Source organism: Mustela lutreola, chromosome 6, assembly GCF_030435805.1.
Source record: "Mustela lutreola isolate mMusLut2 chromosome 6, mMusLut2.pri, whole genome shotgun sequence".
In the NCBI taxonomy this organism is placed as follows: domain Eukaryota; kingdom Metazoa; phylum Chordata; class Mammalia; order Carnivora; family Mustelidae; genus Mustela; species Mustela lutreola.
Genome location: NC_081295.1, coordinates 85,603,536 through 85,630,183, shown reverse-complemented (window position 1 = coordinate 85,630,183; position 26,648 = coordinate 85,603,536). Strand labels below are relative to the sequence as shown.

The window sequence follows — 26,648 nt, the reverse complement described above, 5'->3', positions numbered from 1 at the left end:
TCCATTGAGAGCAAAAATGCCTCCTGACAAGACTGGCACCCTGGCTTGATCGTCACTTAGATCAGCCTTTTTTCAGAGAAGATACTGCTTCTTATGAACAAGACTCAAACAAATCCTCTAAAACAAGCCTCTGGCTTCAAGTCCAGCAAACATACAAATTACATATCTAGCTGTCCTATATGTAACCACATCAATTGGTGGCAATGGGACCAAACTCTCATTTACAGGTAAGCTCTCCCCAATCCTTTCTGAAATCTACACATCATGTGAGGGGATTTTGAAAATCATCTATTATCTACATATTGGGTATCAAATCACATCAAAGCATCTATTTATACAGTGCCTCATTACCTCATTCTTTTCTTTAATATAACCAACAAGTCAGGCAGGTGAACATCTTTACAGAAAATAAAAGCCAACACAAGAAGAAGCATTTAGCAGATTATTTCCTTTCTCCAGTTGCCCACCAACTTGCCAAAAACCATCCAGTATCAATAAACAGCCATTAAAGGCATACCATGGTAACCCTGTGGCTTGTTTTCTACAGTAAAACACAGGAAGGCAGACCTTTTAGATTATAGAAATGTTTGCAATCTTGCCAAATATTTGTTATCCTTTTTGTCCCCTGCTCCAGGAATCCAATGAATTCTTTTAGGACCCAAGATGAGTGCACGAGGTAAAACATTTTTTTAATCCTTTTTTCTTCACCATGATAGATTTACTATTTTGATCTTTCTTCAATGGTTACATTAAATGCTAATAAAAAATGAAAGGTTTATATCTTCCCTAATAGTCTCCTGATGGGAACTTGCGTATTACATAAGTAGGTCAAATTTCTAATTTTCTGTCTTAAATGCTGATACTGCAGACCTGAGGGAAAAGCTATACCTGAAGGACCAAGGAGAAAGAATGAAACAGAGAACTGAATTACACTTGAACTCATACCCAAAGTCTCATCTCTTTAAAGCACCAAAGCATCCCTTACAGAAGGGTCACGTAACAGTACGCAATATTGACCCATACAGCCGGTTGAGAAGTTTCCATGAATATTGATTGACTCTACCAGAAGATAAAACACACAACTCTTAAGTATTTCTCAGATGTACAGGGCCACCTCCGATTTAACACTACCACCCTTTTGCTTCTGAATCAATTTAAAAGATCTTATATAAACCTCCTGGTAATATAAGCAACCATGAAACATTTCCTTTTAACTGGCTTCTGAACATGGATGTGGAAAGTGTACAGTACATCAATCTTCTCCTAACTCCAGCTGAAAGGGGGTTTCTTCCCTTGTCTTTGTAAGAACAGCCAATAACATAAGCAGCTTGTCTGAAAGAAGAGAGTCAAGAAAATGCTGGCGGGGTGGGGGTGGGGGCGACAATGAGCAATACAAATGTATCTAGTTCATGTCACTGTTCATCATACTAAAAGAAAAACAGGTAACTCCAAAGGATTAATATGAGCTTTTGAAAGAAAAGGAAAAGGAATATAAATGGGAAAAAAAAATAAAGAAAAAAGAAAAATTTTAAAAGCAAGGGATATATAGTTAAAAGGAATTAACATCCTTCTTATAACAGAGTGGAACTGATGATACTTTCTGGAAAAACCTGCCTTGATGTTTAACGGGACAGTTTCTAGTCCCATCTGCTTTCATCTCAGGCAATACTACAGCTCCCTTATGGCCCCACAAATGGTTATTTTACTTGATAGTCTACTAATTATAATCACTATTTTTAACATACACACAGCATTTAAAACCCTAATTTTTCAATCGTATCAGAGAAAATATTATTTATGCAACATACTTGCTGGAAAAAGAGTAAAAGTAGATATAGATATGGTAAACCAAAAGGCTATTTGACAGTATCATCAAGTCTGTAAACTTGCTTATGTCTTTTTCCTTATTTTAACTTCTGAAATAAAGGGACTGACTACAGGGGTGCCTGGATGGTTCAGCTGGTTCAGCAGTTGACCGGCTCAGGTCATGTTCCCTAGGGTTTTGGGATGGAGCCATGAATCAGGCTCCCTGCTCAGCAGGGAGTCTGCTTCTCCCTCTTCCTCTGCTGCGTCCCCTGCTTGTGTTCTCTCTCAAATAAATAAGTATAATCTTTTTTTTAAGGGACTATTAAAATGAAAACAACAAAATAAAGGCACATAAGAGTGATGAACTAGGAAAGGCACAATTTCCTTTTTTGATATGCTAAAAAGTCTTCATATATTCAAGGTAGGGCCTAGAGCAAGGAATTGTTTAAAGCCCCTCTTTGAAGAAGTAGGGTCCGTGAGTTAGTCTCTGTTCAAGGGTCCTAGTGGAAACACATTTTTCTCCAAGAACATTTCAGACAAGACATGGTTCTGTCAATTACAGCTTACAATTCAAGGTTCATCAACATCAAGCTCCAACAAATGAAACACAAAACAACTTATTTCTTTTGCTGTAACTCTCTGTTAAAAAAAAGTCTTATGAAGAAAAAGTTAGGTCTTTCAACAAGAAATCCTATGAAAATGGAACAAACTTCCTTCCTGTCCCACAAGGCACTTTAAACACAAAAACAGGACCTCATATATTCATCTAAACATCCAAATAATCTTCAAAATACAGTTATCTGATGGAGATGACCATAGCTTGGACTACATTCTGGCTTAAGGAGTAACTTGATAAAAAAGATGAAGGACAAAAGGGAATCTTCTGGCAGTCTGTCGCCAAGGAAAGTGAACTCTTTCTTTCACAATATACTCATTCTTGGCAGGAATGTTGTGAGAATTAACAAGGGAACATGTGCAAAACATTCTGAGCTTTTGGAAGAAACATAACCTCTCTCTAGTAATCTGAAGGTATGAAATGCTTTAACTCTCACATTCTAACCAAAAGCAACCTGAGACTTGGCAGCACTTCTCAACTCTTTGCTCACTGTAGATACCCTGAAGCTCAACAAAGCCACACACAGCTTCACTTCATTTTTCTCTGCTTAAATACCACAAAGATTACAGTGCGTTCTCCCCCGCCCCCCACCTAAAGATCACAAAGAGTTTAAATGTTAATAGTGCTATGTGGCTAAAAGCCAGCATCTAAAGAAAAGCCTTTCTCACCTAGCTCACAAATACAAACTGATCTTTCATTTGCCATTACTGCTCCTTTCTGCAATCTGCTTATTAGATGCACAGTTCTCACAAAGCAGTTTCTTAAAAAGAGTTCCCACTCTAATTTTGATGGTTAAAGCTCTGTCCACCTTTCTAAATTACAATACCCTCTAATCAAAAAGTAGTCACTTGAAAAATAAAGAGACATAATCAACCATTCAGGCCTTAATGTATAAAGACCATGTAATAATGTGTCTAATGCTAATCTTAATATCTAATTGTCAAAGTACTAAGTACTTTGTACTAAAGTACAAAGAAATGACCTATTTGAGGTCAATTTTCTGAGTGTACATGCATTTCTAAAATACTTGACTACATTCCTTTAATATTATATATATTTCTCTGTGAACTTGCTGGTTTTAAACTATGTGCATAGACTAATATATAATTATGAACTAAGTTTGGAAAACGGAAATTTTAAAAAGCTGAGATGAAGAGCTTTTATTATTTTCTCCCCATACCTCAGAGACTATTATTATATGCCCTTCTTCAGAGATCACTCATTTAAAGAACCACTTGAGGGGCACCTGGGTGGTTCAGTGGGTTAAAGCCTCTGCCTTCAGCTCGGGTCAAGATCCTAGGATCCTGGGATCCAGCCCCACACTGGGCTCTCTGCTCAGCAGGGAGCCTGTTTCCTCATCCTCTCTCTCTCTCTCTGCCTGAATCTCTGCCTACTTGTGATCTCTGTCAAATAAATAAATAAAAATCTTAAAAAAAAAAAAAAACACAACCACTTGATTCTAGCCTGAGTATCCTTTTTCTAATATAACATCATCATCATCATCATTATTATTATTATCTTTAGAGATGGAAGTCATAGGGGGAGTAGAGGAGTGGGAGAGGGAGAGAGACAATCTTAAGCAGGCTTCACATCCAGCATGGAGCCCAACATGGGACTTGATCTCACGACCCTGAGATCATAACCTGAGCCAAAATCAAGAATCAGACACTTAACCAACTGCACCATCACCCAGGCGCCCCTATAATGTCATTATTATGCTAGGAGCTGCTTTTAGGTCCAAACTTGTATGGACAGATTGGCTGGGAAGAGTTGGTATAGTCTAATACAGAGGGTCTCACTCTACAGCTCATAAGAAATAACATGTGGTTGTATGGTAATTATTTACTGATCACCTACACCTGAAGCCCACGTCCGAGAGCTCTTTAGGAGAACCGAAGATATTCTTTAGTTGCGGTACCCACTATGGCAGAAGCACCACAGGGCATGTGTTAGAAGCACTGCGCCCTACTCTTGAAGACTAGACCTAAAGAAAAGAATACAAGATACTCCAGCAACACAACAATAAGTAACTGGTGGTGATTCCCCCCCACCACCACCAAAATAATGCCCAGAATCCCTACAATGGGCAACCTTCTCATTCCAGGACAGAAAGATGGAAACAAAGACAGTCAACCTGTGATTCTCAAAGCAAATCACTTAATTTATCTCTGAAAGTGATGAAGCTCTGTCTTCTGAAGTCAGGACCCTTCTGTGTAAGGCAGAAGCCATTTGGTTAGTTTAAGAAGCCTGAGGGGACACAGGCAGGCTTTCGAAAAGAAGTACCACACTAGGAAATCTTTACTTTCCTTCAGGCTTTTTGGGAGTGACCTGCACAGTGCATTAATCTCCTTCCAAGCCAGAAAGTCTCAATCTCTTTTTAGTTAAGAGGTATTATATTCACCTAAAAGGAGGCCTGGGAATGTGTGATTGAGAACTCAATGCCTCCCTCATCATGTGCATTCTACCCTCAGTTCCTGATATAGTACTAACATGCAACAAAAAATGTGATCAACAGTATCAGTTAATGAAACTAGATAACGGCAATCCATTCTGTTAAAAATAACTTCTATTCTACTCTTCTTTCTGCCTAAGATACATATTAATGTGATACCAACACCATCAACACCACACAGAATCTTTAGTGATTAGTATGGTAGCAGGCCCCATTTTTGAAGATTATGTGAGCTTTATGTCTATTATTTCTCAAATCAAACCTATGAGAAAGAGTTTTCATCCCAGTTTTCAGATGAAGAACACATTTTTAGATGTTAACTTACTTACCCCAAATCACATTTTGTTAAGTGGCTAGGCTAGGATCTGACATCAGATCTGTTTCTAGAACTCAACATTTTTAAACCACTTCACAATATGCAGTGTTTCAAAATCCTGTTTCTCTTTCTCCATATTTCACCAATGATATGTTTTTCCACTGACTGGCTGGGAGTATAAATGATTACAGTAAAATGTGATAAGCAGTAACATTATGTGGTGGGAAACAACACAGGCTTTAGCATCTGAGAGATCTGTGTCCAACAAAGTGATGGTGACCAGAGGAAAGGTGGGTGGTGGTATGAGTGAAATATGTGATGAGGATTAAGATAATACTTAGCAGGATGAGCACTGAGTAATGCAGAGAAATGCTGAATTGCTATACTGTACACCTGAAACAAATGTAACACTGTATGTTACCTATATTAGAAATTAAATTTAGAAACTTAATAAAAGAATAAAAGACTTGTGTTCAAGTCCTGACTCTACTGCTTACTAGCAATATTACCACCCCAGAAAAACTTAACTTTCTGAGTGCCCATTTTTGTCATCTACAAAAGAGAAATAATTATCTTGCAGAACCGTTCTGAAGATTAAGGGAACATGTATATAAAACATATTGAATGGTGCCTGGTAATTTAGTAAGCATGCAGTAAATACTGTGATTATTTTTAAATAAACGAAATTGTATGGGAGCAGAGAGAGGAAAGAAATCTGCCTAGAAAATGAAAGAAAAAAGCACATGATATTCAGGAAGGGTTCCTACTAATATCAGTGTCTACGCTGAGCACATGAGTCTCCTTTCTAAATCTCTCTGATGACCCAATGTACTTGAAAGCCCATTCCTTGACTACCTCAACATGTTAGTAGTGCCAATGGTAGACTCTACTCTGGGAACCAAGACTGGAAGAAAGGAATGAAGAAAGACTAAGAATACTGGTGCATGTTAAGTGTTGGGCCCGAAATCAAAGGGCTCTGAGTGTTTTCAAGCTTCTGGCTAGAGTGGGTATAGGAAGCTGGCTCTCTTAACTTCCCACTGATCAGTCAGGATGGCCTTACCCAAGGGCACAGCTTTCTTCTATCTCAACCAGAACTACCCAGGAGAGCTCAGGTACTGGGCACAGGAAGGATGAGAGCATGCTAGTACAATCTCACATACTCCCCGCCCCATCTCAAAATTGGTAGAGAAGAGTAAAATTAAATTCCTTAGAGTTCAATGCCTAGACGTTACTCTGAAACCATGCAAGGACAGGCCCTGTTTCAGGTTTAACATCAAAACTAGGAGCATTTAAGGGACTGAGGCTTAGTTTAACTTTGTACACAGAAATAGTTTGTGTTATTTCTGCTGGGGAGTTAAAAGGACTTTTTAAGTTATGGAAAAGATTCTGTGACCTCTGAAAAAAAACAATATAGTTAGTTTGACTCTCCCAAATAAAATTTTTAAGATATTTTTAAATTTTTAAGATATTTTAAATTTAAGACAGCATTACTAGAAAAGGCAAATAATGTTTAAAATAAACTAAGCTACAGACTAAGGGAGCAATGGGCATTACGATTATTCTTTAGAAAGCTACAATATTCATGACTTCATGTTTAATAAAAATGTCACAGAAGCACAGATGTGTGTTTGGGATTCTATGCACCTAAAAAGAATGATTTCAGCATACCCCTCAGCTTTAAGATGAACGGGAGAAAATAATTTTCTAAAACTATTAGGATACTATAATTGTCAAGTTAAAACATTATCTGTACTACAAAATTTCTTTCACCCTGCAGCTCCACTATTTAAATAATGTTTTTGTAGTAGGTCCAAGACTTAGACAAATTAGACACAGGCCAGAAACTAGGCAATTATCTGTATTTTACTGTTTCATGTCTTAACAATACTCTTCAAACATTAAGTAGATAAATTTTAATGTCCATCTTCTTGGTTCTAGCTGCCAGCATTAACTCAACTTGACCTCAAAGAGCACAACTCTGACCCCTGTTCACTCCACCTTACTCCCAATACTTAGCACATAATACACCACTTGACAACTGATGGAAGAAATTAGAGAGTATCTTGGAAAGACACCATGTTAAAACCAGTAGCTAATTTCTATGAGGAATCCAGATAAGAATGAATCCAGATAAGAATGATATACGTACCTGTACCACAGGATCTTTTGGTTGGTGTGATTAACGAGACATGAGCTGTGTCTGTGCATGGCCCACCTAGAAACAGAAAGGCAGGCACGTCAGTCAGGACATATCTTCTACATGCCCAAAGTTGCTATCTTGGATAAAGAGGAACTGAAAACAAAGCAGGGATCAACCTGAAAATATGCATGAAGAGGAGCAACAGGAAAGAAGGAAGTGGCTGGTGGGGTGGTAGTGGAAGGTTAATTCTAAGGACCCTATTTCAGTTCAGCTATTTAGACCATAGGTCCATATTCTTTCTATATCATAACATGCTTTTCATAAAAAACAATGGAGTTTCATAATGTTCAAGAGTTGAGGATAAAATTTTAATTAGAATTCCAATCCACATGAGAGGAAACTACCAGGTAAGTTTGGGGAGATGAGTTTTTCCACAGAGCAAAAGCAGGAGCACTCCCTCTAAAGTTGATCTCAGTGGTCATCCCACCTTTGAATTAATTGCAAAACTAGCCTTACTTAAAGAGGGGAAACTCCCTAAGGAACAAAACACTGTTTTATAAAAAACTAAGGGATCATTTTAATATATAAAGAAAATTACTGAACAAGGAAGACTATCTAGCTTAATTGTAAGAATATGATAGGAAGAGAGGCCTTTTATGGAATCTTTGTGAGCCCAGGTATCTGGTAGATAAGCATAAGTCAAGAGTATACAAGAGACACAGTCAGTTACTGAGTGAGGGCTTGAAAAGCAGTAATTTCACTCTCCAGAATCAGGACCACCAACAAATTCTTAAGTTGATACTGATATATACTCCAACCGTCCCATATTGGAGACCATGCCCTACCTTCTAAAATAGGAAGTTACTGTATAAACATGAATACCAGTATTTCTCGACATGCCCTAAGAGGGCCAGTGATGATGATCGTAAAGGAATAAAACACACAAGCAAATGTTACAGTATTTTGAAAAGGTTCCTCAGGTGATGATGATTGGCAAAGGGAAACATGATTTCTTGGCATACTTGTATGCCAACTATGACGACTTCTGATCACAGAAGTTACCCATTAGAAAAAAAAAGAAGAAAGAGCTCTGAGCCTTATTCTTAGAGTTTTGGGTTTTGAGACCCAGAGATTCCACCTATGAAGTTCATTAGTCCACTTTATCCTACACCAAGGATGTAACAGCAGCTAACTTTAGACACCAAGGGGAAAAAGGAAAAGGAAGGAAAAACCAAGTTGAGTGTATTGTTACTGTCAAAGAGTACTTAGAAAATCCTACTGTGTGCCATGGGATAGTCTCGTGCTCAGGGAGCTTCTAATCCTTTTAGGAAGGCAAGATTTGTGTACATAAATAAAGAACAATACATGACAGTAATAAAGAGTTAAATGTGAAATGACTAAGTGCCAAAGAATATGGAACAAACAATAAATACTAAATGTAATCAGGAAGAACAATATTCAATGTTGGACAGCATCTCCTAGAAATACTTCTCAAAAAATTGAAAATGAGGCAAGAATTTTCTTGAGGCAAGAATAAACGGAAAGTTAGGAAGGCCATAGAGAGCAAGGTGTTTCAGTTGAAATATTTTTCCACAAACATCACAGTCACTAGAGAAAGCTTAACATACTGAAATTCCAGAGTCCATTGGAATTGTGATATTAAAAATAGGCAACATGAAGTGACAATGAACTGCAGGAAAATTTGACACAAATTCCATATCTATTAAGAACTCTCTGGATAATGACTTCTACAGATAAATAAAAACACGTTGGCTTTTTCCTCCATATGAGGTTTGTGATTTGGGTTTTTGTTGTTGTTAACTGAAGCATTCTTGTTTCTAAGGAATTACAGGCTGTTATAAAGACTTAATTTAAAGTCATGCAACTACCTCCTACTCTTAATTTAAAGTCATGCAACTACCTCCTACTTGCTGAGTAATCCGGGATAAGTTTAACAAAAAAGCAGGGATAGTAAATTGCCTATAAGCCACAGTGTTGATGAGACAATCTGTACAAAAAGACTTCCTAAAGTATATTATACTTTATATAATAAAGTATATTATATAAAGTATATTATATTATGTGATACTTTATCACCAGATTCTATGTTCCCAGGAGCCAAGACCCACCTTGTCATCTATTCTTGGGTTATGACTATGTGAACAGTGGACAATTAATAGTGTTTATTAAGTAACCACTACAAGCTGCTTAATGAAATCAGGAGAGTAATGTGTCTTTAAAAAAAAAATCTTTTTCTTTTAATTGAGGTATTACAAGGGGTGCCTGGCTGGCTCAGTCCGTAGAGCATGTAACTCTTGATCTTGGGTTCATGAGTTCAATCCCTGCATTGGGAGTGGTTTACTTGATTTAAAAAAAAAAAAAAAAAAGAAAGAAAGAAAAAAAAAGTTCAAGAGGTATTACAGAAAGCATGAAATACTACAATAAAGTGCACAAATCTTAAATAGACACACTGAAGGGTTTTAACGTATATGTATTTGTGTAACAACCATCAGATAAAAATATTAGAACATTGCCAGAATCTAGAAAGGTCAAGGGGGCATTTTCAAAATAGAGATTTCCAGACCCAGACTCTGGAAATTTTGATGCAACAGGTGGGCGTGGGCAAAGAACTGATTTTAAAAACATCTGAACACAATGTAAATATTAACAACCCAATCAGTTCCAATTTCTGATAACATTTTCTTTAACTCCAAGCTCAATATCTGGCCAAGATCACAGAGTACCTACAACATCATGAGCTGCAAGGAACACAAGATTCCATAACTATCAGAATACATTTTTAAAAGGACATAAAATAATTCATCCAGTAAAATTATGAGAGAAGGGAGGAATTGGTCAAATCAAAGCCCCTAAAGAAATTTAGCTGGGACTCATGAATTAACACTACCATATTTACAAATGTAATCTTTACCTCAATCTGTGGCTACAGAGTGGATGGTTTTTAAAATTCCTAATGAATGAATTTCTGTAGGTTTTGGCAAATACGCAAGTAACTTTAAGGCTACCCTGCACATCTCAATATGTATCATCATGAAAGTGTTCTCCAGAGAGCTTGTTAAACTAACAACCCAATCCAATGTATTCACTAGGAAAGTACAAATGGAACCACAGTTGAGGCAAAACAAATTGACAGCATGAGTAACTAGCAGTGATAATATATCCTAGCTTTGATAACTAGACAGTATTATAAACAGAAAGCTTGGAATTAAGTTTGGTCTGGAAGACTATAACCTATGAAACTCTTTAAAATCCAGAATGGATGCATATGAGCACTGCACATATATTCTACAGTAATTGTGCTATCATACAAAATTCCTATACTCCCAAATAAAAATAGTTATCACAGGAGATTATATCTACTTCTACACAATTATAGATCTTCCTCAACTTACAATGGGGTTATGTCCCAATAAAGCCATCATAAGTTGATTAATTTTAAGGTGGAAATGCATTTAATACACCTAACCTACTAAATATTATAGTTAGCATAGCTTATCTTAAGTGTGCTCAGAACACCTCCATTAACCTACAATTGGGCAAAATCATCTAACACAAAGCCCAAAGTCTTGAATACCTCATGTTATTTGTTGAATAATGTACTGAAAGTGAAAAACAGAATGGTTGTGTGGATACAGAATGGTTCTAAGTGTATGGCTGTTTACCCTTATGAAGGTGAAGCTAACTGGAAGCTGTTCTCCCTGCTGCTGCCCAGCACCATGAAAGGGTATCATACCATATACCATTAGCCTAGGGAAAGATCCAAATTTAACGTCCGCCCAAGAAAAGATCCAAATTCAAAGTTCAAATATGGTTTCTACTGAATGGATATGGCTTTCACACCATCCTAAAGCCTAAAAATCTTAAATTGAACCACTGTTAGGTCAGGGATCATCTAGAATTCCAAATCAATTCTGTTAAAATGAAAACAGAAAATTAAGAAACACTCAAGGGGAACCTTTTCAAGTTTTTGTCTACATACAACATGGGTGCCATGTAGGTATAACAAACAAAATAATTTGGGGAGCTGATATAAGAGTCAAAGGGCACTTGCTCTATCAAGGAATGGACTTGGCTTTTCTTTACTGAGCTTTCTAATGCCTGATGGTAGCAAATAGTCCAATAAGTCACTGTAAACCCTGCTCTAATTTTGGCCCTTCTTCCTCTTTGCAAATAGGAGGGTAGACAGAGCTAACAGCTGAAGAGCAAGGTGAGGAAGCCTCTTCATAATTGCATTCTATAAGTGAATGTGATGAATGTGTATGTGCATGTGTTTTACGTGTTCAGTGTGATCACAGTTCAGAAAAGAAATATATTTCTAAGCACAGAACTATTTACACCATTACCCTGTAGTGTATGGTAGTGACAAGTGAGTTTGGAAAAAAAGTTCTGGGTTTTTAAGTATTAAAAAAAAAAAACTAAACCCACAGTTAAAATTCCTTATTTAATGAAAGGCTCTCTGGGGATTCTGAACCAAATGATATTAAGATTAAGCAAATGAAACTAAATTTTAGGCAATTACTATGAGTTCTCTATGCTTTCTTTTGCTGAAGTGTATTAAATATCTTTTTTTTTCCCAAATTCCTTCATTATCTGCAGATATTTAATGACAGATTATCATTTTGCATTTGATGTTATATTCAAGGACTTTTTCCCAAGTTTCAACAATTTAGATCCTGAAATTTACAAGTAAACAATGTCTGTGGTAGTTTGTGGTTTGTGACCAGAAGTCAGAATACGCTGTTCTGTCTTCTAGGGATGTTTCTATTCTTGTATTAAAGGTGTCATACATTATGTAGCACTATAGATTGCATTTGCAATTCCACGTGAGAGGCATGAAATATAATTCTTCAGCTGTATTTCCAACAAGAAGTCTTTATAGCATTTCTAAAAGCATAGTGGATTTTCTTGGAGAAACAGTACTAATTTCAGGCCTGTACAGTTGAAGACAGGGGGCAAATCTGCATACTAACTTCACTATAACCTGCAAATCCAGAAAGACTGAACAAAGGTATCCATTAACTACCGAACACTCATATTTCAAGCTGAAGTGGCAGAATTCTCAAATTTTCTGTCAGCCTCCTATGGAGTTAATGGTCAAAAAAACCTCGGAGCCTACCCATGTAGTAGTCAGTCCCACAGACTGGTTGAAGACTACGACTCAAGGAGGAAGCAGAGAACACAGTCCTGGAAGCAGCTGTGTTTAGGATGGCAATCATCTTAGGCACTCCAAATCTAAGGCTAAGTAAATACAGAAAAACAGTATTTCTCCTTAACCTTGAAAATAATAGAGATCAACAATCTACCCAGAAAGGTTTTCTTAAAACAGCTATGATGACTGGTTATTTTTGGTTCCTAGATCCACAGGGTTCATTGGCTGCAGTTTAAACACGTGTTAAAGCACAGCAATTAAGAAAAATGGACTGTCAAGGAGTCAGTCAGCTAAAAACTGCCAGAAGTTCAATAATCAAACAAATATTCTACTATCAGCTCTTTCATGGTAACTGGAAAACATTAATACACAAAAATAGCCATTCCTTTGCAGACTCATAACACTTCACTATTCTTGCTTAATTAACATGACATTTACATAACAGTATCTAATTAATTTCCAACTAAAGGCACCATGGGCTAATTAGAAATGCATCATCCTTTTTAACCAGCTTCAATTCCACTCTCTCATAATCTGCACACTGTTTACCACCCAGCATCTCACTTCTCTAGGCTCAGTGTTCAAAAGGTGTTTTCTGACAGCAGATTCAAGAGGTACAATTCTCCTCCCTCTCAAGAGATTTATAAAATCTTATCAAGAGGTTTTTGATTAAGCAACTTAAAAACCAAAACAAAATATGGGGTGCCTGGGTGGCTCAGTCGGTTAAACCTCTGCCTTTGGCTCAGGTCATGATCTCAGGTATCCTACGACTGAACCCGCATTGGGCTCTCTGCTCAGCGGGGAGCCGGCTTCTCCCTCTCTCTCTCTGCCAAATAAATAAATAAAATCTTAAAACAAAAACAAAGTAAACAACAACAACAAAAATCCAAGCAAAACAAAAACCAAAAACCAAAAACCAAAAATCAAACACTATGTGACGGAGGCAGTAAAATAAACTCTACACTGTCTCCGGATATGGCTATACTAAGAATGTAAAGCTATCTTCTTTTTTTTTAAGATTTTATTTATTGGACAGAGAGACAGTGAGATAGTAAACACAAGCAGGGGGAGTGGGAGAGGGAGAAGCAGGCTTTCCACTAAGTGGGGAGCCTGATGTGGGCTCAATCCCAGGACCCTGGGATCATGATTTGAGCTGAAGGCAGATGTTTAATGACTGAGCCACCCAGGCGCCCCCTAAATCTTTTTAAAAATATTGTCAGAATCTGTATTTCAGGGCACCTAGGTGGCTCAGTTAGTTAAGCATTTGCCTCTGGCTCAGGTCATGATCCCAGGGTCCTGAAATGGAGCCCTGCGTCATGCTCCCCCCTTAGCTGGTAGTTTGCTTCTCCCTCTACCTCCCCCACCCAGCTTGTGTACTCTCTCTTGTTCTCTCTCTCTCTCTCAAGTAAATCAATAAAATCTTAAAAAAAAAAAAACTGTATTTATTCAGTAGCAAAAGATTCCTTCTTTAAAAGCCTTCAATACATACATGGAGACATAAAATAATAAATGGTTAAGAAATAAACAGTAAGAAATGAGTATCAGGAACAAATCAAAATGCACTAGAAAATAAGTCATCTCCTTCAGAAAAGAAAAGGTGATCTCCAACCTCATCTTAAATGTGCAATTCATGAACTGTTTTAATAAGAAAGAACACACTTAATCTGTCTACATAATTGAGTTTGAAAAGGACCATCAATTAAAAACAAGAATACATAAAGATATAATGAGTGGGAATCTAAGTTTACAGAAAATCTTCAGCACAGATAATAGCCCTCCCATTTCTCCAAATGAAACTACCAAATTAAACCATTTACAAAGCTTGTTACAGAATCCAAGTGTTACTTTCTCAGTTAGAAGTTCTAATCCTGACTTATTGCATGATCTCTCATACCATTTAGATCTAAATTAGGGATTCATGAGGAGAAGATTTTCAAAGTGGGTCAGAAGTTGCTACTGGTAGCTATCTGTTTTGCTCATAAAGGGCTTCTCAACAAAATTTCATTACCATTCTACCCCTGCTCCCCTAAACAAATTACAGTGCTGGGCAGCTCTGCAAATGTTAGTGTATGTTTGTGTGTGAGTAGGCTTATTAGCCTATTTCCCAACAGAAATAACATTAAAAACTCTCCCACACCACTCTCCCCCCAGGGAAGAACACTTAAAAAAATAAAATGAAATCAGGAATACTTTCTACTTGCCTAGTACTGATGGGACTCTTTTAGAGGAGTTAAAGTGGACATTCCTGAAGTGACCATGGGATGTGCTTTGGAAGAAATATTCTCTCTTGACCCAGCAATGACCTTAAATGGAATGAGCCTCAAGGGCAAGAGCAAAGTCTTACTCATTTTCGTAATCTAGCACATTAGGTGTTCAAAAATATATTTTTCACTACTGAATGAAAATAATCCAGACCAAAAGCAATTACCGAACATACAAAACTATTCAAAAGGAAAATGGAGCTATTTTATATATATAGTTGATTTTCACCACAGTTACATGTTGGTATAGCACAGCAGTTCTAAAACATTTTGGGCTTGGGACCTTTCCCCCAACAAAAAAAATTTAATTTATTTTAGAGAGAGAGAGAGAGAGAGCATAGAACTAGGGGAGAAGCAGAGGGACAGGGACAAGTAGACTCTGTGCTCATTGCAGAGCTACATGTGGAGCTCAATTATGGAAACCTGAGATCACGACCTTAGCCAAAATCAAGAGTCAGATGCTCAATTAACTGAGCCACTCAGGTGTCCCCTTGGGATCTTTTTATACTTAAAAATTATTAAAGATACTAGCAAGTTTCTGTTTATGTGGACTATACCTACTGATATGTACCTGAACTGAAATTAAAACTGAAAAAATTTTAGTAAGATAACTTCATTTAAAATTCACAAAAATAACTACATCAACATAAAAACATACTGTTATAAAAAGAAATTATACAATTTTAAAGAAAATTATGAGAGCTGTCCGTCTTAAAGGAAGACATCTGACTTTTCACATCCACATGTGCTTTCAATTTTAAATTAGGCCTTCAAGAAAATCCACCCTTCCACAGATACATAGTTGGAAAAGGAAGGACCCAATGGACTCCTGAATGGGTCTTAGGGACCTCTACAAGTCCCCTTTGAGAACCACTGACATAGAACAAAACAATGAACCTAAAGGTTAATACACTTTCCACTTTCTCCACTTTCCTCACATGCCAATTGGTTTATTCTGGTCTTAGGAAACCAACTGGATGCACCAGCATTAATAACAGTAAAATGTCTAGCCTCTTCTCCACAAAATGTTAACTATTTGAGGAAACAAAGAAAGGCAAGGGGTAGTGGAAAACTCTACAGTTATATCAACCCAGGATATTCCATTTCTACTACTTATATATAGAGTAAAAACATGATTCAAGGAATTAAAAAAATTCTGAGCCATTAAATGTTTGATTTCAGCTTTTCAGACATGATCTCTTACCCAGAACCTTTGTATAACTAAAACAGAGCTTCCGATATATTAAAAAACTGAAAATACCTGATACCAAAATTCCAAAATGTGATAAAGTCCAATAGCAATTAACACTGAAATTCTAAAACACCACCATCTTAGTGATCAAAACTAGAACCCTTTTTTGAGAGGTCAAAAATATCACCTGGCTAATAGTTCTACTTTTAGATACTTGTTTCTCTCTGTGATAAAGCATATTTAATATGGATATGAAATCAGGAGCTGTCACTTCTTCAATTTAGGCTTCAGTTCTGACTATTTACAGGTGTAACTAACACCCCAAACAGATTTCTGTATTTGCATTTTACCATCAACATGAGCATGAATCTCAAAACAACATTAATGGAGAAACCACTCAGCAAGAGAAGAACTTTTTTTTTTGACATAGTTATCTTGGCCCTCATCAGCAACTGCAAGGCTGCAATGCCTGCTTCAGAAAGGGAGGTGACTTGTGCATGTTCTTCAAAAGAAGCTTCATAGAAAATGGAAAAAGACTTCTACTTATCCCACAGGTATTGCCCTATGGACATTTAAAAAGAAATTTGAATACAGGACCTTTCTCCTTGGTCCTTGGCTGAGCCTCCACTATGGGTCACCATACCATGGCGGGCAAAGCGCCCACAGTGACACTGAATGGAGGGTCCTTGTGTCTAACCTTCTTATTTTACAGAAATGAGTGCTAAAAGGTCTTGCTAAAGGGACCTCCCTTTGCAAAAATAATAGTTGAAAATGCCACGATTTGAATCATCTAGGAAAGTGTTTATACAGTTTATGTAGTGTAGAAAAGTAGTATGTATGTAGAAAAGTGTTTATACTGAGTTCATACTGTTCCTATTTTGGAATTTTAAAATGTCCTTACAAAGATGGCAACTATTGCTTTTACTAAATCTAAAAAAATGTCCTTTTGATAGATCAAAAAGTGAAATAGTTTATGAAATCACATAGCATGTGAACAGAAAATGGAAGTTATATGTAGTCATTTTTGGCACTGGCAGCTAAGAATTTTAGAAGTTCACAAACACAATTAAAATATAAGGTTAAAATAACTACTTCTAACACACCCAAATCGATGGCCTTGTTTTAGTGAGTTTTTTCACCCAAACACTTGTCATAATAAAGCTTACATTTAGTTTAGATTCAGCACAGTTTCACCCATTACCTGTATCTACACGAAAGAAAAATATGACAGCCACAAAGGGCTAAAGCTGTGTGAAATGTAGCTGTTCACAGTGACCTTTACTTTCATAGCAAAGTACAGAGCACTTCATTTAATAAGAACATAAAACAAAAATCTGCATTTGCATAGAGGGGGGCAGTGATAATGCTGCTTCAAAACCTAATCTGAGTATCAGTAACTGTATAATCTCCTAGGTGCCTAATGAAATCTTTATGGGAAACAAGTTTTTCAGATTTGCAGATTTCTTAAGGGACCCTTAAACATGAATGTTTAAAGTCTGCTAGTCTTCTGTCTGGCAAAGGGGATTCCTGAAGGGGTAATTCAGGTGACAAAAGAAATATATAAGTAAAAACTGTTACTTCACAACAAGCAAGTAGCTATTTGCACAATGAAAGAAGGAAAGAAGGAAGGAAGAAAGGAAGGAAGGGAAGGAGGGAGGAAGAAGAGACAAAAAGACAGTCTTCATTACTCCAAAAGCTCTGGTGGTTTAAAGAGATGAACTGTCACCACAACAAGGCAATCAAATTTCAAACTTTGGAAGGGAAACTTATTTTTTGAGTTGCTTCATCTTGGGGATACTGAATAGCACAGTCACAGAAAATAATAAAAGAATATTAAGTAAGTCGTTCCAAATCAGGTTCAGGCAATAACAAACCTCTCTTTAATGTACCAAAACACATGAAGTAGGTTTTGTAAAGGAAGAAGAATTAGAAAACTTTTCAAAGTGTTTAAATCAGTAACCATTTACTGAGCATTACCTTGTCAAGCACTGTACTGGTTGCTCTGGGGAAGAGCAAAGCAACATACAATAAAGTCTCTGCTAATTCTGGGTTTACCTATAAGCTGGTACAAGGAGATGACATTATCAGGCCAAAGACAACCAAAACAATATGGGATTAGATGTTACAGGTAAAAAACAAAGAATGCCTTGAAGGAAGCAAATAGTGTGGATAAAATGGTTTTGAGATGGCTTCTAATAGCATGAATAAAAATGGTAAGACAAGTGCCAGGATGTCTTCTGAGGACAAAAGGGACTACCCTGGCTCAGAGCTGAGCATCACTCCTGAAATGGGTAGACAGATCAGATACAATGAGGGTCCACATTCCCAGGGAGAATGTTTGAATTTGAATGACTGGACAGGTGATGATAAATCAATTGAAGAATTTCCCTTCTTGGGACGCCTGGGTGGCTCAGTGGGTTAAAGCCTCTGCCTTCGGCTCAGGTCATGATCCCAGGGTCCTGGGATCGAGTCCCGCATCGGGCTCTCTGCTCAGCAGGGAGCCTGCTTCCTCCTCCCTCTGCCTGCCTCTCTGCCTCCTTATGATTTCTGTCTATCAAATAAATAAATAAATCTTAAAAAAAAAAAAAAAGTTTAAAAAAAAAAAAAAAAAAGAATTTCCCTTCTTGTTTAATATGTTATCAATAGGGCACTCATCTGGACTAGGACAGGATTAGAAGCAAGATATGACCAAAAACAACGGTGACAGCGTTAACTTCCCAGACCTTTAATATTTCTCCACTGAGTTAACTAGAGGATCATAGCAAAGACAACTTAGGAAATAAAACCAGTATCAGAGTAAGAAAAACATTTAGTTTATGTACTTGGTATACTATATACTCTAGAATTAATAAATGAAAGTTACATATTCCAATAAATTTAGATATCTAGATGGAACTGACATTTTTATTAACAGTATTATCAAAATTGTCTTCAAATGATGAACAAACTATGACTAGTCCAATATGAGGTATCAGGCCAATCAGTTTTATGAGTAAGTTCTTCAAGCTTTCAAATAATAGATACATACATAAAATGAGAACATAAGATAAAAATTTCTGTTACGAACAGGAAAAGTGAAAAGCCATGCTGTATTCCCCTAGTGCTGGAGTTTTGCAGCACTGAAAATAGAAGGAGAGATAAAAAGCTTCCAGGAAAAACAAAAACTAAAAGAATCTGCAAACATCAAACTAGCCCAACAGGAAATATTAAAAGGGGTCCTCCAAGCAGAAGAGTACCTAAAAGAGTAACATAGACCAGAAGGGAAAGGAGACAATATATAGTAACAGTCACCAAACAGGCAATACAATGGCACTAAATTCATATCTTTCAATAGTTACCCTGAATGTAAATGGGCTAAATGCACCAATCAGAAGACACAGGGTATAAGAATGGATTCAAAAAAATAAAACCCATCAATATGCTGTCTGCAAGAAACTCATTTTAGACCCAAAGATACCTCCATATTTAAAGTGAGGGGGTTAAAAACAATTTACCACGCTAATAGACATCAGAAGAAAGCCGAGGTGGCAATCCTTATATCAGGTAAATTATATTTTAAGCCAAAACCTATAATAAGAGATGAGGAAGGATAGTATGTCATACTTAAAGGGTCTCTCCAACATGAAGATCTAACAATTTTAAATATCTATGCCCCTAACATGGGAGCAGCAAATTATATAAACCACTTAATAACAAAAGAAACACATCGACAATAATACAATAATAGTAGGGGACTTTAATACCCCCCCTCACTGAAATGGACAGATCATCTAAACAGAAGATCAACAAGGAAATAAAGGCCTTAAATGACATGCTGGACCAGATGGACATCACAGATATATTCAAAACATTCCATCCAAAAGCAACAGAATATACATTCTTCTCTAGTGCATGTGCAACATTCATCAGAATAGATACATCCTCGGTCACAAATCAGGTCTCAACTGGTACCACAGACTGGGATCATTCCCTGCATATTGCCAGACCACAAACCTGTGAAACCAGAACTCAACCAACAGAGGAAGTCGGAAAGAACTCAAATACATGGAGGCCGAAGAGCATCCTACTAAAGAATGAATGTGTCAACCAAGAAATTAAAGAAGAACTTAAAAATTCATGGAAACAAATGAAAATGAAAACACAACTGTTGGGCACCTGGGTGACTCAGTTGGTTAAACAACTGCCTTCGGCTCAAGTCATGATTCCAGAGTCTCGCGATCAAGTTCCACATCAGGCTCCCAGCTCCAGGGGAAGTCTGCTTCTCCCTCTGACATTCTTCCCTCTCATGCTCTCTCTCATTGCCCCTCTCTCAAATAAAGAAATAAAATCTTTAAAAAAAAAAAACCCACAAAAACACCACAACTGTCCAAAATCTTGGGGACACAGCAAAGGTGGTCCTAAGAGGAAAGAATATAGCAATCCAAGCTTTTCTCAAGAAATAAGAACAGTCTCAAGAATACAACCTAACCCTGCACCTAAAGGGACTGGAGAAAGAACAGGAAAGAAACCCTAAACGCAGAAGCAGAAGCCTAAAGCAAGAGAAGAGAAGTAATCAAGATCAGAGCAGAAACCAAAAGAACTGTAGAACAAATCAATGAAACTAGGAGCTGGTTCTTTGAAAGATTTATTGAGAAACCCCTGGCCAGACTAATCAAAAAGAAAAGAGAAGGACCCCAATTAATAAAATCATGAATGAAAGAGGAGAGATCACAACACCAAAAAAATAAAAGCAATCGTAAGAACATATTATGAGCATCTAGACGCCAGCAAATTAGACAATCTGGAAAAAAATGGATGCACTCCTAGAGAGACATAAACTACCAAAACTAATCCAGGAAGAAATAGAAAACCTGAACATACCCATAACCAGTAAGGAGATTGAAGCAGTCATCAAAAATCTTCCAACAAACAAGAGCCCAGAGCCAGGTGACTTCCCAGGGGAGTTCTACCAAACATTTAAAGAAGAATTAATACCTATTCTCCCGAAACTGTTCCAAAAAACAGAAATGGAAGGAAGACTTCCAAATTATTTTATGAAGACAGCATTACCTTGATCCCAAAACCAGAAAAAGACCCCATAAAAAAGGAGAATTACAGACCAATATCCTTGATGAACATGGGTGCAAAAATTCTCACCAAAATACTAGCCAATAAGATCCAACAGTACCTTAAAAGGATGATTCACCACAACCAAGTGGGATTTATTCCTGGGCTGCAAGGCTCGTTCAACCTTTGCAAATCAATCTGGTGATACAATACATTAATAAGAGAAAGAGTAAGAATCATATGATACTCTCACAATAGATGCAAAAGAAACATTTGATAAAGTACAGCATCCTTTCTTGATCAAAACTGTTCACAATATAAGGACAGAGGGTACATATCTCAATGTCCTAAGAGCCATCTATGAAAATCCCACAGCGAATATTCTCAATGGGGAAAAACTGAGAGCTTTTCCCCAAAGGTCAGAAACATGGCAGTGTTGTCCACTATGACCGCTGCTATTCAACACAGTACTAGAAGTCCAGCCCCAGCAATCAGAAAACAAAAAGAAATTAAAGGGATCTGAATCCGCAAAGAAGAAGTCAAACCATCACTCTCTGCAGATGACATGATACTCTGTGAAAACCCCAAAAGACTCCACTCCCAAACTGTCAGAACTCATACAAGAATTCAGTAAAATGTCAGGATATAAATTCGATGCACAGAAATCAACTGCATTTCTATACACCAACAGCAAGACAGAAGAAATTAAGGAGTCGATACCATTTACAACTGCACTCAAAACCATAAGATACATAGGAATAAACCTAACCAAAGAGGCAAAAAATCTATACTCAGAAAACTAAAAAGTACTCATGAAAGAAACTGAAGAAGACACAAAGAAATGGAAAAACATTCTGTGCTCATGGACTGGAGGAATAAATAGTGCTGAAATGCCTATGCTACCTAGAGCAACTTACACATTTAATGCAATCCCTATCAAAATACCATCAACTTTTCTCAAAAAAAAAAAAAAAAAAGGAACAAATAATGCTAAAATTTATATGGAACCACAAAAGAGCCCAAATAGCTAGAGAAATATTGAAAAAGAAAACAAAGGTTGGCAGCATCACAATTCCAGACTTCTAACTCTATTACAAAGCTATAACCATCAAGACAGTACAGTACTGACACAAAAACACACACATAGTTAATGCAACAGAAGAGAGAGCCCCAAAAATGGACCTCAACTCTATGGTCAACTAATCTTTGACAAAGCAGGAAAGAATGTCCAATGGAAAAAAGATAATCTCTTCAACAAATGATGTTGGGAAAACTAGACAGCCACAACGCAGAAGAATGAAACTGGACCATTTCCTTCCACCACACATAAAAACAGACTTAAAATGGATGAAAGACCTCAATGTAAGACAGGAATTCATCAAAATCCTTGAAGAGAACACAGACCGCAACCTCTTTGACCTCAGCAGCAGCAACTTCTTCCAAGACACCCTGCCAAAAGCAATGGAAGCAAGGGAAAAAATGAACTCTTGGGACTTCATCAAGATCAAATGCTTTTGCACAAAGAAGGAAACAGTCAACAAAACCAAAAGACAATGACAGAATAAGAGAAGATATTTGCAAATGATGTATCGGATAAAGGGATAGTAACCAAAACCTATAAAGGATTTAACAAACTCAACATCCAAAGAACAAATCAGGAAATGGGCAGAAAACATGGACAGACATTTCTGCAAAGACAACATCCAAATGGCCAACAGATATGTGAAAAAGTGTTCAACATCACTCGGCATCAGGGAAATACAAATCGATACCACAGTGAGATACCACCTCACATCACTCAGAATAGCTGATTAACCAGTCAGGAAACGACAGGTGCTGGCGAGGAAGCGGAGGAAGGGGAACCTTCCTACACTACTGGGGGAAAGCAAGCTGGTGCAGCCACTCTGGAAAACAGTATGGAGGTTCCTCAAAAAGTTGAAAATAGAGCTACCCTATGACCCAGAAATAGCATTACTGGGTATTTACCCTAAAAATAGAAAGCTAGTGATCTGAAGGGGCATATGCAGCACAATATTTATAGCAGCAATGTCCATAGGAGCCAAACTATGGAAAGAACCTAGAAGTCCATCAACAGATGAATGGATAAAGAAGATGTGGTACATGCCTAAAATGGAATATTATGCAGCCATCAAAAAACCAAAATCTTGTCATTTGCAACAACTTGGATGGAACTAGAGGGTATTATGCTAAGTGAAATAAGTTAATCAAAGAAAGACAATTATCATATGAGCTCACTGATATGAGGAATCTGAGAAACAAGACAGAGGATCATAGGGGAAAGGAGGGAAAAATGAAACAAGACAAAACCAGAGAGGGAGACAAACCATAAGACACTCTTAATCTCAGGAAACAGAGGGTTGCTGAAGGGGAGGGAAGGGGAGGGGGATGGGAACGATGGGATGGCTGGGGGAAGGGTACATGGTACAGTGAGCGCTGTGAATTGTGTAAGACTGATATATCATAGACCTATACCCCTGAAACAAATAATACACTCACTACATGTAAATTTTTTTAAAAAGACACAAAGTCGAAGACAAAACACCAAAGACTTGACTTTGAAAAGAGAAATTAATAATAAAAATACGAAATACTTTGAAGCAGTTTAAAAAGAATTACACAGGCCTTTATGGTTAATCTGGAAAATCTCTAAAATATACCACTGGGGAACCTGGGTGGGTCAGTTAGTTAAGCATCTGACTCTCAGTTTCGGCTCAGGTTGCGATTTCAGGGTTGTGAGATCAAGCCAGGCATTCTCCACATGGAGCATGGAGTCCACCTGAAATTCTCTCTCTCTCGACTTTGCCCCTCCCCTCTGTGCACTCAAGCTTGAGCTCTCTTCTCTAAGATAAATATTAAAAAATATATACTGTTAAATTAAAAAAGCAAACCACAATATATAGTATGTTCTCATCTGTATAAAAATGAAGAAAATCTTTAGGTATGCAAACATATATACAGCCTCGTTAAAAAAGAATATATAATCCAAAATGAATGAACAGTGATTATCTTTGGAAAGAATGGGAATTTAGTGGCGGACTGGGGAGAGAGATGTGAAAAGAGTGTTTTCACCTTCTATTCTATATAAACCTGTATGTCTCTGTTTTACTTGTATACTTTAAAAATACAATTAATACTCTCAAGGAACAAAAAGCCAGCAAATGAGTAATTTAAAATTCATGGTTCTACTTTAATTTGGCCTTTATTTTGACTACAAGTTGAAGGTCAGATGATAGTTTAAGTGCCTGAACAAGTTTCAACCCAGCTAACATTATGGAACAGAAATCATTTTGATTAAAAAGTACTGCTAAACTGCTCAAGTCCTTCTGCTTTTTGACAGGGATTAATTTAATGATCCCATACATTGATCCTGGTAAATTACAGCCATGTGATTCAATACAGCATATAACTATATGTTATCATACTATACTGCAAAGTATCAATCTTTTTAGTAGACAGCTATAATAAAAGCAGCACGCTATATAAAATCAGCTCCAGGATAAATAAATGCACTGAAAAAAAAAAAAAACCTTTAAATTAAAATCAAAAGAGACATTTAAAGTTTGGGCATTCTTCATTATGGGAAAGAATCTTCCACTTTGAGACTATTATATATCAGAAAAGCTCCATCTGTTGTATAATTATCTCTGATAAACGGCCTGATGCCTCAAGCTTCATTAGAGAAAAGGGAAAAGAAAGACACATACAGAGAGAACTGTAAATAACTCTCCCTACCATATTTCGATTTGGTGAGTGCTGTGAAGTGTGTAAACCTGGTGATTCACAGACCTGGGGATAAAAATATATGTATATAAAAAATATATGTTTATAAAAAATAAAAAATAAAAAAAAACCTAAAACCAGCCCACCAGGAAGTCATAAAGTATTTTTTTAATAGGTAATATTTTCTAAATATTCTCCTAGAATAAGCTAGCCTGTTATGCCCAATATCTATCTGGTCTGCTGAAGTCCAAAAAAGGGAAAACGAGTTTCCCTGAAAGATTATTAGAAACTTAATTGGTAAAAACAAACAGTCTAGCTACTTGGTGGCTGTGATATTAATTTTCCAGGGGACAGACAAGGGATTCTCAGACAGGACTGAAGACTAGTAGCCAGTGAAGCCCACCCAACACTTGTGCAAAAAAGACCCAAGGGCAGTCTGGCAAGGACATCTGTTAAAATGCAGTACTATTTTATTTTACTTTCTAAATGCCTGAGGGAGCTGGGGTACCACCAAGAACCAGTTTCCAAGGAAACAATGGAAATCTCTCTATTCAACCAAATTAATTTAACCACAGATAAAGAATGTACTCAAATTTCTATTTTGGGAATCACTGTCATAATTAAAAGAAAATCCAGCCAGCACTTGGAAATGAAGCTTTCATCATTAACAATCTTCATTAACATGCCGGTTAGTATGGTTCTCACTTTTTCTGTATGTTTTCTTTTGGCTATAACAAAAGCATCTCCTGGTTAGATGCAGTATAGAAGAGTATGAAAAATCTTGAGTATTATGGATGAAAAAGTCCCAGAGGTGAGTGCCAGTCCTGACATGTGACTCAAAGGAAAGTACCATGCAAACTGTTTTCTCATTTGTGGAACAGGAAGGAGAGTACCCATGCCTAAGTTGCACACTGTCAGGATGATCCCAGAAAAATGTTTGTTGAAGTGCTTTGTTAAACAATGGTTAGCAAACTTTTTCTGTAAAGAACCACTGGGTCTCTCTGTAGTAACTACCCAATTCTGCTATAGTACTGCAGAAGCAGCCACAGACACCATACATAAATAATGAGCTTGGCTGTGTTCCAGAAAAACTTCATGAACACTAAAATCTAAGTTTCATGTAATTTTTAGAAGTCACAAAACATTGTTTGGTTTTTTTTTTCAACCATCTAAAATCATTTTTTAGCTCTCAGACCATACAAAAACAATTGATGGTTTTAATATATAGTTTTATATATGTGTTGGCTACTGTTTATTTCTTACTATGTGCCTCAACAGAGCTAGGAAAGTATTCTGTATGAGGCGGGCCCTCTCTAACTGCTAGATTAGAATGTCAGAATACTTGAATACAAGCCCATTTCCTGCCATTGCTCTTCCCCAGTATCAGGTATGGATATCAACTCTGTCTGGCTATTAGTTCTCTTCCTCTTCTGCCTAGAAAGAAACAGACCAATCAACTCTCCTGTAACACCTCAATTTCTATCCAATATGTAATGGGACTAGGAAAAAAACAAAACTCAAAACCTACGTAGGTATGCACATCAGAAATCTCTGAAACATGTCATAAGTAGAGAAACCCAGGGTAAAAAGAAAGCTGATTTACAGGAGAGACGGCATTTTCTTGATCTTTTAGGTCCAATCTGATAAGACTCTGACATAAAGTGACCAGTCAGCATTCCACTAATTTAACAATAAAACAACAACTGGTTCCAGTGCTCTAGCTACAATCTAACATTATCCTTTCTCTCTTTAAAAGTTGGGTCATGATACAAATCACAGTTTATCACCTCTATGAAAGCCCGGGAAATTGGGAGAACAATGAATAACAGCAAAAGGAGAAACATCCTTCTTTTCAGGACATCTGTATCTTTGGGGTAAATACCCAGGAGTGCAACTGCAGGGTCATAG

The 26,648-nt window shown here is 37.0% G+C and overlaps 1 protein-coding gene across 2 annotated transcripts in view; it reads right to left on the bottom strand.

Moving 5' to 3' along the window:
- ZFAND3 (zinc finger AN1-type containing 3) overlaps nucleotides 1–26,648 on the bottom strand; it is a 335,701-nt gene that overhangs the window by 49,620 nt on the left and 259,433 nt on the right. For both annotated transcript variants that reach the window (XM_059177840.1, XM_059177841.1), the window contains exon 4: nucleotides 7,340–7,405. In XM_059177840.1, the coding sequence (XP_059033823.1) occupies nucleotides 7,340–7,405 (66 nt within the window). The remainder of the gene's footprint in view (nucleotides 1–7,339; nucleotides 7,406–26,648) is intronic.